Source organism: Lactuca virosa, chromosome 8, assembly GCF_052849685.1.
Source record: "Lactuca virosa cultivar CGN04683 chromosome 8, Lactuca_virosa_CGN04683_v6, whole genome shotgun sequence".
NCBI lineage: Eukaryota > Viridiplantae > Streptophyta > Magnoliopsida > Asterales > Asteraceae > Lactuca > Lactuca virosa.
Genome location: NC_136433.1, coordinates 228,609,083 through 228,622,334, shown reverse-complemented (window position 1 = coordinate 228,622,334; position 13,252 = coordinate 228,609,083). Strand labels below are relative to the sequence as shown.

The window sequence follows — 13,252 nt, the reverse complement described above, 5'->3', positions numbered from 1 at the left end:
GTTTAGATCTCTAAGGCTAAAACTCGCTTTATCGTAAATTCACTATTTACGCTTCCCGGTATCATGTCGGTTCCGTCGTGAAACTTTGTCGGGTCATAACTTCTTCGTTATAACTCGGATTTTGGCATTCTTTATATATTCGGAAACCTCGTCACAACCACTACCACATCCTTCATAGATATCGGGTTTATCTAACATTTCATTTTGACGCTTATTTTTATTCTTTATTAATTATACATTTATAATTAAATAATAAGCACATAAATTCACATAATTCACAAAATACTCAAATATTTCATCTTTATTACATCAAAAGAGTTACAATAGTTGACCTAGACTATTACATCGTCTAAAAATGCTTAGCCCCGAAACCCGGGCGTTACAATTCTCTCCCCCTTAGGATGATTCCGTCCCGGAATCATGCGTCAGCAAATAGATGCGGATAGCGACTCATCATGTCATCCTCTGTCTCCCAAGTGAGATTCGGCCCATTCGAATGTTTCCATCGGACTAGCACTAAGTCGACCATCTTGCGTCGTAACTTCTTAATCTTACGGTCAACAATTGCCTCGGGCTCTTCGATTAGCCTCTTATTCTCATCCATTCTTAACTCCGAGATCGGAATTATGTCGGGAACTTCTCCTGTGAATTTCCTCAGATAACATACATGGAAGGTGTTATGAATACCATCGAGTTCTTCGGGCAATTCCAGCTTGTAAGCTTGGTTCCCAATCTTCTGAAGAACTTTGAACGGTCCAATAAACCTTGGACTCAGCTTTCCTCGTTTCCCGAATCGTATAAGTCCTTTCCACGGTGAGACTTTAAGCAAAACGGAATCCCCAACTTCGAAGGTCATCGGTCGTCTTCTCTTGTCAGCATAGCTCTTCTGACGATCCTGAGCTGCTAACATCCTTTCCCTGATCACCTTCAGCTTCTCAGCAGTCTCATGGACTATCTCGGGGCCCATAAACTGCTTTTCGCCAGCCTCAAGCCAACAAGAAGGCGTACGACACTTTTGTCCATACAAAGCTTGATAAGGTGCCATCTTGATGCTCAGGTGGAAACTGTTGTTGTAGGAAAATTCTACCAAAGGTAAGTGCTCATCCCAGTTACCTTGGAACTCGAGGGTACATGCTCTCAACATATCTTCAAGCGTTTGAATCGTTCTTTCACTCTGACCATCAGTCTGCGGATGGTAAGCTGTACTCAGACATAACTTCGTACCCAATTCCTCTTGTAGACTTCTCCAAAACCTTGACGTGAAACGACTATCACGATCCGATACAATTGTTAGAGGAACACCGTGAAGTCTCACAATTTCCTTCACGTAAGCATTTGCAAGCTTATCCATAGACCACCTTTCATTGGCAGCTATGAAGTGTGCACTCTTTGTGAAACGATCCACGACCACCCAAATCATGTCGTGACCGTTCTTCGTCCTGGGTAGTTTAGTCACAAAATCCATGGTGATGTCTTCCCATTTACCCATGGGTACAGGTAAGGGTTCTAAACTCCTATATGGTTTCTGATGTTGTGCCTTAACTCTTGCACAAGTTACACACTCGGCCACATATTTCGCAACGTCGAGCTTCATCGTCGGCCACCAGTAGTAGGGTTTTAGGTCCCTATACATTTTAGTGCTACCGGGATGAATCGAGTACATGGTCTTGTGAGCTTCTTCCATCAGAAGATCTCTTATTCCTCCGGTCTTAGGTACCCAAATCCGATCTTGGAATACCTTTAGTCCTTGACTGTTTGTACCAAACAGTAATGTTTTTCCCAAACGTTCTTCTTTTCGGTCACTCTTCTCTGAAGCTTCTTCTTGAGCTTCCCTGATACTTTCCACAATGGTCGAGACAACTTCTATTCTCAACGCTCTTGGCCTTTTTCTTTCAAGGTTGACTTTTCGACTGAGAGCATCAGCGACAACGTTTGCTTTACCGGGGTGGTAAAGTATCTCACAGTCATAGTCCTTGAGTAATTCTAGCCAGCGTCGTTGCCTCATGTTCAATTCTTTCTGATTAAAGAGATATTGGAGACTCTTATGATCGGTGAAAAGTTTGCACTTCGTGCCATAGAGGTAATGCCTCCATATTTTTAGAGCGAAAACTACCGCCGCCAACTCCAAGTCATGAGTCGGGTAGTTCTTTTCATGTTCCTTCAACTGTCGAGACGCATATGCGATCACCTTTTCTCTTTGGGTCAAAACACAACCCAACCCAACACCAGACGCATCACTATAAACAGCGAAGTCTTCAACTCCATTGGGTAGAGAAAGTATCGGTGCCTCGCATAGTTTCTTCTTTAGCTTCTCGAATGCTTCTTTATGCTTATCACTCCAAGCATAGGTAGTTCCTTTGTGGGTTAACGCTGTTAATGGACTAGCGATTGAAGAAAATCCTTGGATAAACCTTCGGTAATATCCGGCTAATCCCAAAAAGCTTCGGATCTCCGTGGGACTTTTTGGTTGTTCCCACTTCATTACCGCTTCAATCTTTGCTGGATCGACCATTATCCCTTCTTGGTTGACCACGCGACCCAAGAATTGGACTTCTCGAATCCAAAAATCACAGTTGGAGAATTTAGCATACAGCTTCTCCTTCTTCAAGATTTCTAACACTTCCCGCAAGTGTCTACCATGCTCTTCTTGGCTTTTCGAGTAGATGAGAATGTCATCTATGAACACTATCACGGATTTATCGAGGAATGGTTTACAAACCCTGTTCATCAGATCCATGAATGCTGCTGGAGCATTAGTTAGTCCAAATGACATAACCAAGAACTCGTAGTGTCCATATCTCGTTCTGAACGCAGTCTTCTCAATATCCTGATCTCTCACCTTCAGTTGATGATATCCTGACCTAAGATCGATCTTTGAGAAATAACTTGAACCTTGCAGTTGATCGAACAGGTCATCAATCCTTGGCAACGGATATCTATTCTTTATTGTTGCCTTGTTCAGCTCTCTGTAATCAATACACATTCTCATACTTCCATCTTTCTTTTTCACGAATAACACCGGAGCTCCCCAGGGTGATGAACTAGGTCTAATGAAACCTTTGTCCAATAACTCTTGAAGTTGCATCATCAGGTCCTTCATCTCCGTCGGTGCTAATCGGTAAGGTGCTTTTGCTATTGGTGTCGTTCCTGGTAACAAGTCAATACGGAATTCTACTTGTCGATCAGGCGGTAATCCGGGAAGATCTTCGGGAAATACTTCCGGATAATCACACACGACAGGAATGCTCTGTATCACCTTCTTTTCCTTCTTAGCATCGATCACGAATGCTAAATATGATGTACATCCCTTGGTCAAACATTTTCTGGCTTTCATTAGAGAAATGATTCCAGAATTTACCCTGCGTTTGTCCCCATACACCATAAACGACTCTTTCCCAGGCGGGTTTACTTTTACAATCTTCTTTTTGCACAGTATTTCCGCATCATTGGTGCTAAGCCAATCCATTCCCAACACGATGTCGAAACCGTTAAGTTCGATAGGCAATAATTCCTCGTGAAACTTATTCCCGTTCAAATCAATTAAGATGTTTTTCATATGATGGTTAACAGGTACAAACTTGCCACTAGCAACTTCGACTAATAAGGCATTATCTAGTCTATCGACAGGCAAAGCTAGCTTTCTACCAAATTCATGCGAAATAAAGGAGTAGCTGGCTCCAGAATCAAATAAAATTTGGGCAGGCAATTTGTTTACGAGAAAGGTACCTGAAGCGACATCAACTTCTTCCTTAGCAGCTTCCAGTGTCATCTGGAAGGCTCTAGCCTTCGGCTTTGGTGGAATGTTGGGTCTTCCTGCTTCCTTCTTCTTTGGGCAGTCCCTCGAAATGTGCCCCTCCTCGTTGCACTCATAACAGACCTTCTTAGTGAATGTGCATTCATTGGCATAGTGCCCATGCTTCCCACATTTGAAACAAGTGACCCCTCCGTCGCACTTCCCAGAGTGCTTCTTCTTGCACTTGTCACACCACTTCACTTCGCCTCCTCCACCTCCTTTCGAACTAGACTTTGAGAATTTACCCTTTTTGCTGGACCCCGAGGGTCCGTCAAACTTCCTCTTCTCACCAACCTCTGACCTTTCCAGACCTTTCTCCTTGATCTGGGTCTCAACATTTCTGGCAGCCCAGATGGCGGCTTTCAACGTGGTTGCTTGCTTAACCATTGGACCATAGTCCGCTGGTAGTCCAAAGGCAAACTTATTGACCTTTGAGAGTTCTGTTGGAACTAGGTATGGGATAAGCTTCATTTTCTCCGTGAAACTTGCAGCGTATTCAGCAACGCTCATCTTTCCCTTCTTCAAATTCTGAAACTCGTTATTGATTTCCAGTAGGTCCTGCTCTGAGCAGTATTGCAGTTTCAGTTGTTCCACAAAATCTTCCCAAGACATTTTACTCGCTTCTCCCTTGGGCATAGAGTCAGCTAACAGCTACCACCAACTCAACACGCCAGATTTCAACAACGGGATAGCAAGAGCGGTCTTCTGCCTGTTGCTGCATTCACAACTTTCAAACATTGTCTCCATTTCGGAGATCCAATCCATAATTTGCACCGGCGTCGGGCTTCCAGATAGACTCGGTGGCTTGGATGCCATGAAATCTTTGTATTTGCATCCACGTCCGTCATTTCCTCCATCCTGGTGGTTTTGCCTAACTATTAGTGGGTTGGCTTGACCAACAGTACCACTGAAGTTTCCACCTTCCGATGGCCCTCCATTCACTTCGGGCTCTTCAACTTGGATTGAAAGTTCTTCACGATTTTGTCGAAGCAGACGTCTAGTTTCTTCCATTTGATTATCCAACATCGCCTGAATCATCAATTGTACACCAGCCATCGTTACTGGCTCAGGTGCTGCAGCTACAACAGGTATTTGCTCAATTACAGGTGGTCGATTCCTGTTTTCGTTTGCGTTTCCAGCTCCACTGCGGGTTCTTGCCATTTTGATCTATACCCCGAATAAGGTGAATTTAGATCTTTATTCAGGATAGACGTTTAAATCATCCTTATCTCTCCGAAACGTTTACATGTTAGTTCTAATATCGTAGTCGTACGTTTAGAATCCTAAACACATAAGGTTTCCAGATCCGGTCGGCAACAGACCATAGATCCGAACAAATAACAGCATATAAGGCATAAATCATTTAGCACATAAAAGCATTTTAGGCACAATTCCTAAAATAAGCTAGTGCTCACACCTCACAATCATCGCTTAGCATTCTACGTTTAAGTCTAGAAATCCTACAAATTCCTAGTTCGCTTAAACTAATGCTCTGATACCAACTGTGACATCCCCAAAATCTCGGCCAGAAAAGACCGGTTTTATTTATGCTTTTAAAAATATTTTCAGAGTAAATCTTTTTCTTTTATTCAAAAGAGTTGCGGAATTTGTCCCAAAACAAAATATGATAAAATAAAGTTTATCAAAGCATTTTATCAAAGATGCATAATCATTTTATAAAAATATTCGGGATGTCATGTTCCGATAAACAGACCAAAAGCATAAACAAATATTACAAGCAATACAACAGTTGAATTCATATAAAGGCTCATAAACAAAACAACTTGATGATTCATCCATCTTATGCCCTTGCGCCACTTCCTGTAATACAAATAAACTGAGTGGGTCAGGCTTGGGAGCCTGGTGAGCATATAGGGTTTTCAACCCGCAATAAATAATTATATTTAATTTTTTTACCGACCAACAATAACTTGATTACCCATTCCCGTTATCCTCACTTTACGTCCCTAAAATAACATCTATCTAAAAGGGACCTAATCTAGGAAAGTTCATCGGGACGGACATTACTGCTAAGGGGTTTCCTCAATAATAGATGTCCTAAAGGCAACCATGTGGGGGAGTAGAGTACACCGGTGAACACGTCGTTCACAACACCTACAGGTTATGAGCATGCTAGTGTTCCACTGGACTGCCTAGAAGAGTCCGTGGTCGTCATCCAAACTGTGACATCCCCAAAATCTCGGTCAGAAAAGACCGGTTTTATTTATGCTTTTAAAAATATTTTCAGAGTAAATCTTTTTCTTTTATTCAAAAGAGTTGCGGAATTTGTCCCAAAACAAAATATGATAAAATAAAGTTTATCAAAGCATTTTATCAAAGATGCATAATCATTTTATAACAATATTCGGGATGTCATGTTCCGATAAAAGACCAAAAGCATAAACAAATATTACAAGCAATACAACAGTTGAATTCATATAAAGGCTCATAAACAAAACAACTTGATGATTCATCCATCTTATGCCCTTGCGCCACTTCCTGTAATACAAATAAACTGAGTGGGTCAGGCTTGGGAGCCTGGTGAGCATATAGGGTTTTCAACCCGCAATAAATAATTATATTTAATTTTTTTACTGACCAACAATAACCCGATTACCCATTCCCGTTATCCTCACTTTACGTCCCTAAAATAACATCTATCTAAAAGGGACCTAATCTAGGAAAGTTCATCGGGACGGACATTACTGCTAAGGAGTTTCCTCAATAATAGATGTCCTAAAGGCAACCATGTGGGGGAGTAGAGTACACCGGTGAACACGTTGTTCACAACACCTACAGGTTATGAGCCTGCTAGTGTTCCACTGGACTGCCTAGAAGAGTCCGTGGTCGTCATCCATACTCCGCTAGATGACTAGATCAACAACAACATCGAGGCCTCTCATCTATTTATCACACATCAACTATCTACCCATGTTCTACCCAATATATTAGTAGATAAAAATATATATTTTTATGCATAGTTTTAAAACCTGTAAAGCATGTTCATTTAATATATATTCCACATAACAGATAAGGCACACACATATAACACATATTTCATAGATAATATATCATATATATGAGATAGAAGAAAGTGAATATACATTCACACATATAACAACCAAATATACACATCACACATATTTTATAATAAATACTTCATAATATGCGTTAGAAGAAAGTAACTACACACTCACTTGTTCAGAAGATAACCGGACACCACTACGACTTGTAGAAGTAGTATTCCTCGGTAGTCCTGGAAGATCTTCACAAAAAAAACGAGCTTCTCGCGAGCAGAGCTTCGGCTCGAGAGTTGCACTTCTCGGGATCCTCGGGGCTTCAAAACTTGCTTCGGGGCTCGGGAATAATATCGGGGCTTCGGGATATTATTGGCACGCAAACCAAGGCAAAATCTAGAGAGAAAGAATGAAGAATGGCAAGGAAATATGGCTGATCTCGGTCACTATTTATAGGGGCTGGAAACCCCGATTACGCTGGGCGTAACTTCAAGTACGCTGGGCGTACTCAGTACGCTGGGCGTAATCTCAAAGTATGCTGGGCGTACACGACGTCACTGCATACGTCACCTAGCAGTACTCGATTAGTTGCCGGCTCCTTTTCCTTTTCTCCGGTGTAAAGTAGATTCCTCCGGTCGAACGAATAATAAATAAATAGATAATTAAAAATAAATATTAATTATTTTAAAAACTTTGGAAATACATATCTTCTTCATATGAACTCCGTTTTCGACGTTCTTTATATCCACGCGTAGGCGGGAACGTAATCTACAACTTTCGTTTAGACTCCGTCGGCTAATTTTGAATTTATTTTAACAGTTATATTTTTAACAGGCCGGGACAGGATTAGTCCGTTAAAAATTCATAACTTCTTCATCCGACGTCCGTTTTCGTCTGTCTTTTTACCGTTGCATTACTATTGACGAGATCTTCAATTCTCATTTAGATTGTTTTGGCTAAAAACCGCTCGATCTCAAATCGAGTATTTGGGCTGCATACCGCTAAGCTGAAACTTAGAAAAATCATAACTTCCTCATACGAAGTCAGATTTGGGCGTTCTTTTTATGGGCGCTCTCGGTTTAACGTTTTCTACGACTTTCGTTTAGATCTCTAAGGCTAAAACTCGCTTTATCGTAAATTCACTATTTACGCTTCCCGGTATCATGTCGGTTCCGTCGTGAAACTTTGTCGGGTCATAACTTCTTCGTTATAACTCGGATTTTGGCATTCTTTATATATTCGGAAACCTCGTCACGACCACTACCACATCCTTCATAGATATCGGGTTTATCTAACATTTCATTTTGACGCTTATTTTTATTCTTTATTAATTATACATTTATAATTAAATAATAAGCACATAAATTCACATAATTCACAAAATACTCAAATATTTCATCTTTATTACATCAAAAGAGTTACAATAATTGACCTAGACTATTACATCGTCTAAAAATGGTTAGCCCCGAAACCCGGGCGTTACATAAGTCATCTAACTAGTTGTATTGTTCATTAGACAATTTGTATGCTAGTTAGGGAGAATGCTTTGGAAAATTGAAAATATGCATGTATAATAGAGAAAAATAGATCCAAAGCATTTAAGGTTGAATGTGCACCATAATAAAGAAAAATAAATCGAAAGCATTTAATAAATATGTTGTTTTTTTCAAATTCAGGTAAACATTATGTACAATTGATCAGACACTTTTTAGTTACCACCACTATGGAGTTATAGGTGGTGAAAGATGGACATTTATTACTACCTTTTTGAAGTCAAACTAATCATACTTAATCAGTCCACATCCTTATCTGTCGTACTCAGAGCATTTTAATATAAGTATAAGCATTGACATTGCTTTTCCATTGCACATTTGGTGAAGCCATCGATCTAAAATATCTCTAACACCCATTTCACGTTTTAGTGCATCTAAAAATCTTTTATTCAGTATAATACATATAGTTTTTTGTAAATTTTTCACTAGCCTTTCTTTAAAGTTTAATTTCGAGTTATACAATATAATGGAAGGTATGATCTATGTTTCATATTTCATGTACGTACTATTTTTATTCTTAACAGCAAGACTTTATATTGAATAATATGATTTTCGTAGTAAATGATTATTTAGGTCTTGCAGGTTTGAAGCTTAGAATCTTAAACTACAATGTCTGTGACGAATTCTGTGCGCTTTTGCATAAGGTATAATACATACATGAAAGTGAACTATGAACATTTAGCTCACATAAGTGGTATACTCTTTTCCTTTGTAATTTATACAAACTTTTTATCCTACATTTGGACTAAGATTTATCCAAAACCACAATCTTTTCAAAGATTTTGTTATGACTTAATCACTTAAAATTTATGCCTCGATCATTTCGGCGATGCCATGTTCTGTTGTATTAACCTCAACCAAATTTCGTGAATCGTGATAAATGATCCCAAGTCGATATTAGGGTTTCTTGATTATCACTACCTTTGTCTGTGAAGAGCATCACAATTTCAACATAGAAAAGTCAATATTGTAAAACCATGTCCCGGCTAAGAAATAAGATAATGTTATCACGAGAAGAGCGAATATATGCTAGCTTATACGATTTTCAATACACAAAAATAAAAAGTAGGATGATAAATATTCTAGATATTTACTTTCTGATATTGAAACTCGCTAAGGTCACAACCCAAACGTTGTTCCTACCAGGATACCACTATCACTATGAACATGATCATGAAGTCAAACACGAGGTTGTACCGAGGTTCCCACAAAACTGCAAAGCATTACCGCAAGTTTCGATGTGAAAGCTCAGCTAAAGGTTCCCTTTTGACTGGAACTATGGAGGAATTACAGCATGAATCATGGAAACCATTGAAAGGGATTGTCTTGAGCTCTGCAAATTATGTTCCTTTAACACCTATTAGTTTCTTGGATCGAGCAGCTCTAGTTTATAGCAAAAGGATCTCCATCATTTATGGATCCATCAAGTATACATGGGAAGAAACACATCGTAGGTGTATGAAGCTTGCATCTGCTCTAAACCATTTCGGGGTTTCTCGTGGAGATGTTGTAAGTAATCTTGTACATTTTGTTTATAAGATGAATAAATGATCACACTAAGCAACGAATACCACTTTAATTTTATGCTATTTAACCATTTCGTCCCACATCCATCACAGATGATTTTAAAAATCTCATATCAATTTTTATGGGAGATATTAGATATACCGTTGCTATATATGACAGCATATTTTTCGGTTGCTAATTTCCATTTGTGAAGTCAATTCTGTTGTAATGAATCTAAATAATGCAAATGAAACAAGAAATAAATGGTAAAATAATTGAATAGGTTGGGCTAATATTATTAAATCAAGGCTTTTAAAACTTCGTCCACCATCGATCGAAAACAGATGACTAATTATAATTTTGACAATGTTATATATGGTTATCACCGGTTAGAGTGACCAAAATGACCAAAAATAGACATGTTCAATGACCAATGTCAGCTTAAATAAAATATAATGATCAAAATAAAATACTCAGAAAAGTTCAGTGACTAAAAATGACATAAACCTTTAATATAATTATGTATTATAACCTAATCTTAAAATACATTAATGTCTACAATGAGACCTTCAACGTGTAGGAACACACTTTCCAACCAAGGTTCTAAATAACGTGAGGCGTGGCTTGACGACAAGGTAAAAGTTAAGCCATGACAAGTCTTGGCGAGCCATGACGTTTTTCAAGGCGTGACTATTTTATATATATTAAAAGAGATAAATCATATAATTATTGATTTTTATCAAGTATATCAAGATTTTCGAAATGTTATATTAGTATTTAATATAAAAAGTTAACAAAAACTAAATTATTTTAGGCCCGATAAAATAAATCAAAAAAAAAAAAAAAACTCGCGCCTTGAAAAAAACTCGCGCCATATCGCGATAAGGCGCGCCTTGACACGTTATTTGCACACCTCGCTTAACAAACTCGCCTTGGGCGTTTTCGTAACAGCTACACCACGCCTCGCACCATGGCACGCCTTGAGGCGCGCCATAGCGCGTTTTTTAGAACCATGTTTCCAACTCATCAGGCTTGGGGGACTAGGGTGCGGTTTGACCACATCCTTTGCTACCGTCGTAGGGGAACACCGCCCCCTTGTACGGTTTTGGGTGCGGTTTAGCCGCGCCTCGATAGAATATGGCTGCGATTTTTGATTGGTTAGTGATTCTTTGACCGTTTGAACGGTTATTTTTTCAAAACTCTAATTTGTTTCTATTTTATCTATATATAATACCTATCATTTTTTACCAAACTTCACTCATATTTCTTTATCTTTCACCAACTTTTTTCTCAAAAACTTTCATCTTTTTTTTTTAGTTTTTTTTCTAAGTTTTTAATCGTTTGATGTTGTGTGTTTTTTTTAAGATTGTAGAATTTTTTTTAATGTCATGTTATGTTTTTTTAAGTAATGCAATGTAATGGTTTTTAATTTTTAAGTAATGAAATGTTATGCTTTTATTAAAATTTAAATTAAATTGATAAAAAAAAATTGTAGCACCACTCCTTTTGTGTGACAAACAACCACACTTTTGTGGTAAAAAAGTCACATAGCGTCTATGTGACAACAGTCATCCAACAGGTTTTTGGTACATTTGGTTAAATGTAATCGGTTTGACAAGTATTAGTAGAATTTATTAATTGCTTTGCAATCAAGTTTATTAATTTTCCTTCATATATAATGTGAATATCATGCTGGCGAGCACGAATCTTTTTATTACAAAATATAATGTATGTTTAACAAAAAAGAAGGTGAAATAATTATATTTGCTATTTAGTCAATTGATTAGATACGTAGTTTGACACTGTCACCTAAGATAAACGTATTTATGGTGGAATGCAGGTAGCGACACTAGCACCAAATGTCCCTGCAATGCTAGAACTTCATTTTGCTATTCCCATGGTTGGAGCAACCATTTGCCCATTTGATATACGTCTAGATCCAGATATGCTCTCAACCCTTCTCAATCATTCCAAAGCCAAGATACTCTTTGTTGATTACCAACTACAGCAAATTGCTACGGAAGCTGTCAATCTTCTCAAGAACACACACTCAAAAGCCCCACTCGTTATTGTAATATCTGAACCCAACTACCGCCGTTCCTTCAAACACATACGTAAACATGATTATGAGAGCTTTCTGGAAGATGGAGTTGCTGAATTCTCTATAGTCCGACCACATCATGAATGTGACCCCATCAGTTTAAATTATACCTATGGAACCACATCAAGCCCAGAAGGCGTTATTTGTAGCCACCGAGGAGCTTATCTTAATTCGCTTTCCTCAGTGTTCATACATGGTATGATAGATATGCCTACATACCTGTGGACGTTGCCTATGTTTCACTGTAATGGATGGAGCTTCACGTGGGGCTTAGCTATAGTTGGTGGCACTAATGTTTGCCTACGATCTATCACTCCTAATGAAATATTTGATAATATAGTGATTCATAATGTCTCACATTATATGTGCGGAGCTCCAACTATTACCAGAGCAACCAAAGGGGCTTTTGAGGGAGGATGGTCTCGAAGTGGAGATCTTCCCATTGAACATCCAAACGGGGGTATACAAGTAATGGATCACCCCAATAACATTGCAATATCTGGTGGTGAAAATATATCAATGATTCAGGTAGAAGCTGTGATTTATAGTCATCCTGCTGTTCTCGAGGTTGAAGTTGTTGCCAAGCCCGATGAGCACTGGGGCCACACTCCATTTGCATTTGTCGAATTGAAGGAAGGTGTTCATGTTGACGCTAAAGAAGTTATTAATTATTTCCGCGATCGTATACCACATTATATGGCACCAATGACGGTTATTTTCGAAGATTTGCCACGAAATTTGACTGCTAAGGTTCAAAAGTTTTTGTTGAAGGAGAAGGCGAAAAATCTCGGTGGCACTTTCTCCTCACCAGAAACTAGACCCTGGTAGTTGTAGTAAGTTATCATGTAATAGTCTTACAAATAATCCAAGTAATCTTAACGGGAGATGATATTTATATTTGTGCCACTTAAAAATGTGGTTTGACTCTTATATATATATATATATATATATATATATATATATATATATATATATATATATATATATATATATCATATATTCTCTCTCCATCTCTCTTCGGTTAAAATTATAGTTATAATAAAGGATATAAAAGTCCAATAATTTCTTTTAAGCGGAGGAAAACACAAAGTGAATTCATAAAGTTCATGTGAATAAATATTTGTTTGATTTAAATTCACTATCATGTTTTTTCAATGGATAGAGACTGGACATTAGGATACTAGTGACCAAAATTTCGTCACGGAAAGTGGGGAAAATTATTCTTTTGTAGGTGTGTACTTACAAAATTCAAGTCCCTGATATGTATGCGACTATAATGAAT

General features: G+C 38.3%; 1 protein-coding gene across 3 annotated transcripts; it reads left to right on the top strand.

Moving 5' to 3' along the window:
• Positions 1-8,690: 8,690 nt before the first annotated feature.
• Positions 8,691-12,867, top strand: LOC145128347 (butanoate--CoA ligase AAE1-like). 3 transcript variants are annotated; one of them, XM_079063151.1, is made up of 4 exons: positions 8,691-8,836; positions 8,946-9,007; positions 9,510-9,872; positions 11,710-12,867. In XM_079063151.1, exons 1-4 carry the CDS (start codon positions 8,830-8,832, stop codon positions 12,796-12,798), a joined length of 1,521 nt encoding a protein of 506 aa, XP_078919277.1. In that variant the 5' UTR covers positions 8,691-8,829; the 3' UTR covers positions 12,799-12,867. The 3 variants fall into 3 exon arrangements, with proteins under 3 accessions (XP_078919277.1, XP_078919276.1, XP_078919275.1); XM_079063150.1 differs by having other exon boundaries at positions 8,937-9,007; XM_079063149.1 differs by having other exon boundaries at positions 8,691-8,861.
• Positions 12,868-13,252: the final 385 nt, after the last annotated feature.

Bases quoted from the DNA above. Each gene is read 5' to 3' on its own strand.
- LOC145128347 (XM_079063150.1), top strand. The intron at 9,008-9,509 runs GTATAATACATA...TGTTCCTACCAG, and splicing joins TCTGTGCGCTTTTGCATAAG to GATACCACTATCACTATGAA. The intron at 9,873-11,709 runs GTAAGTAATCTT...GGTGGAATGCAG, and splicing joins GGGTTTCTCGTGGAGATGTT to GTAGCGACACTAGCACCAAA.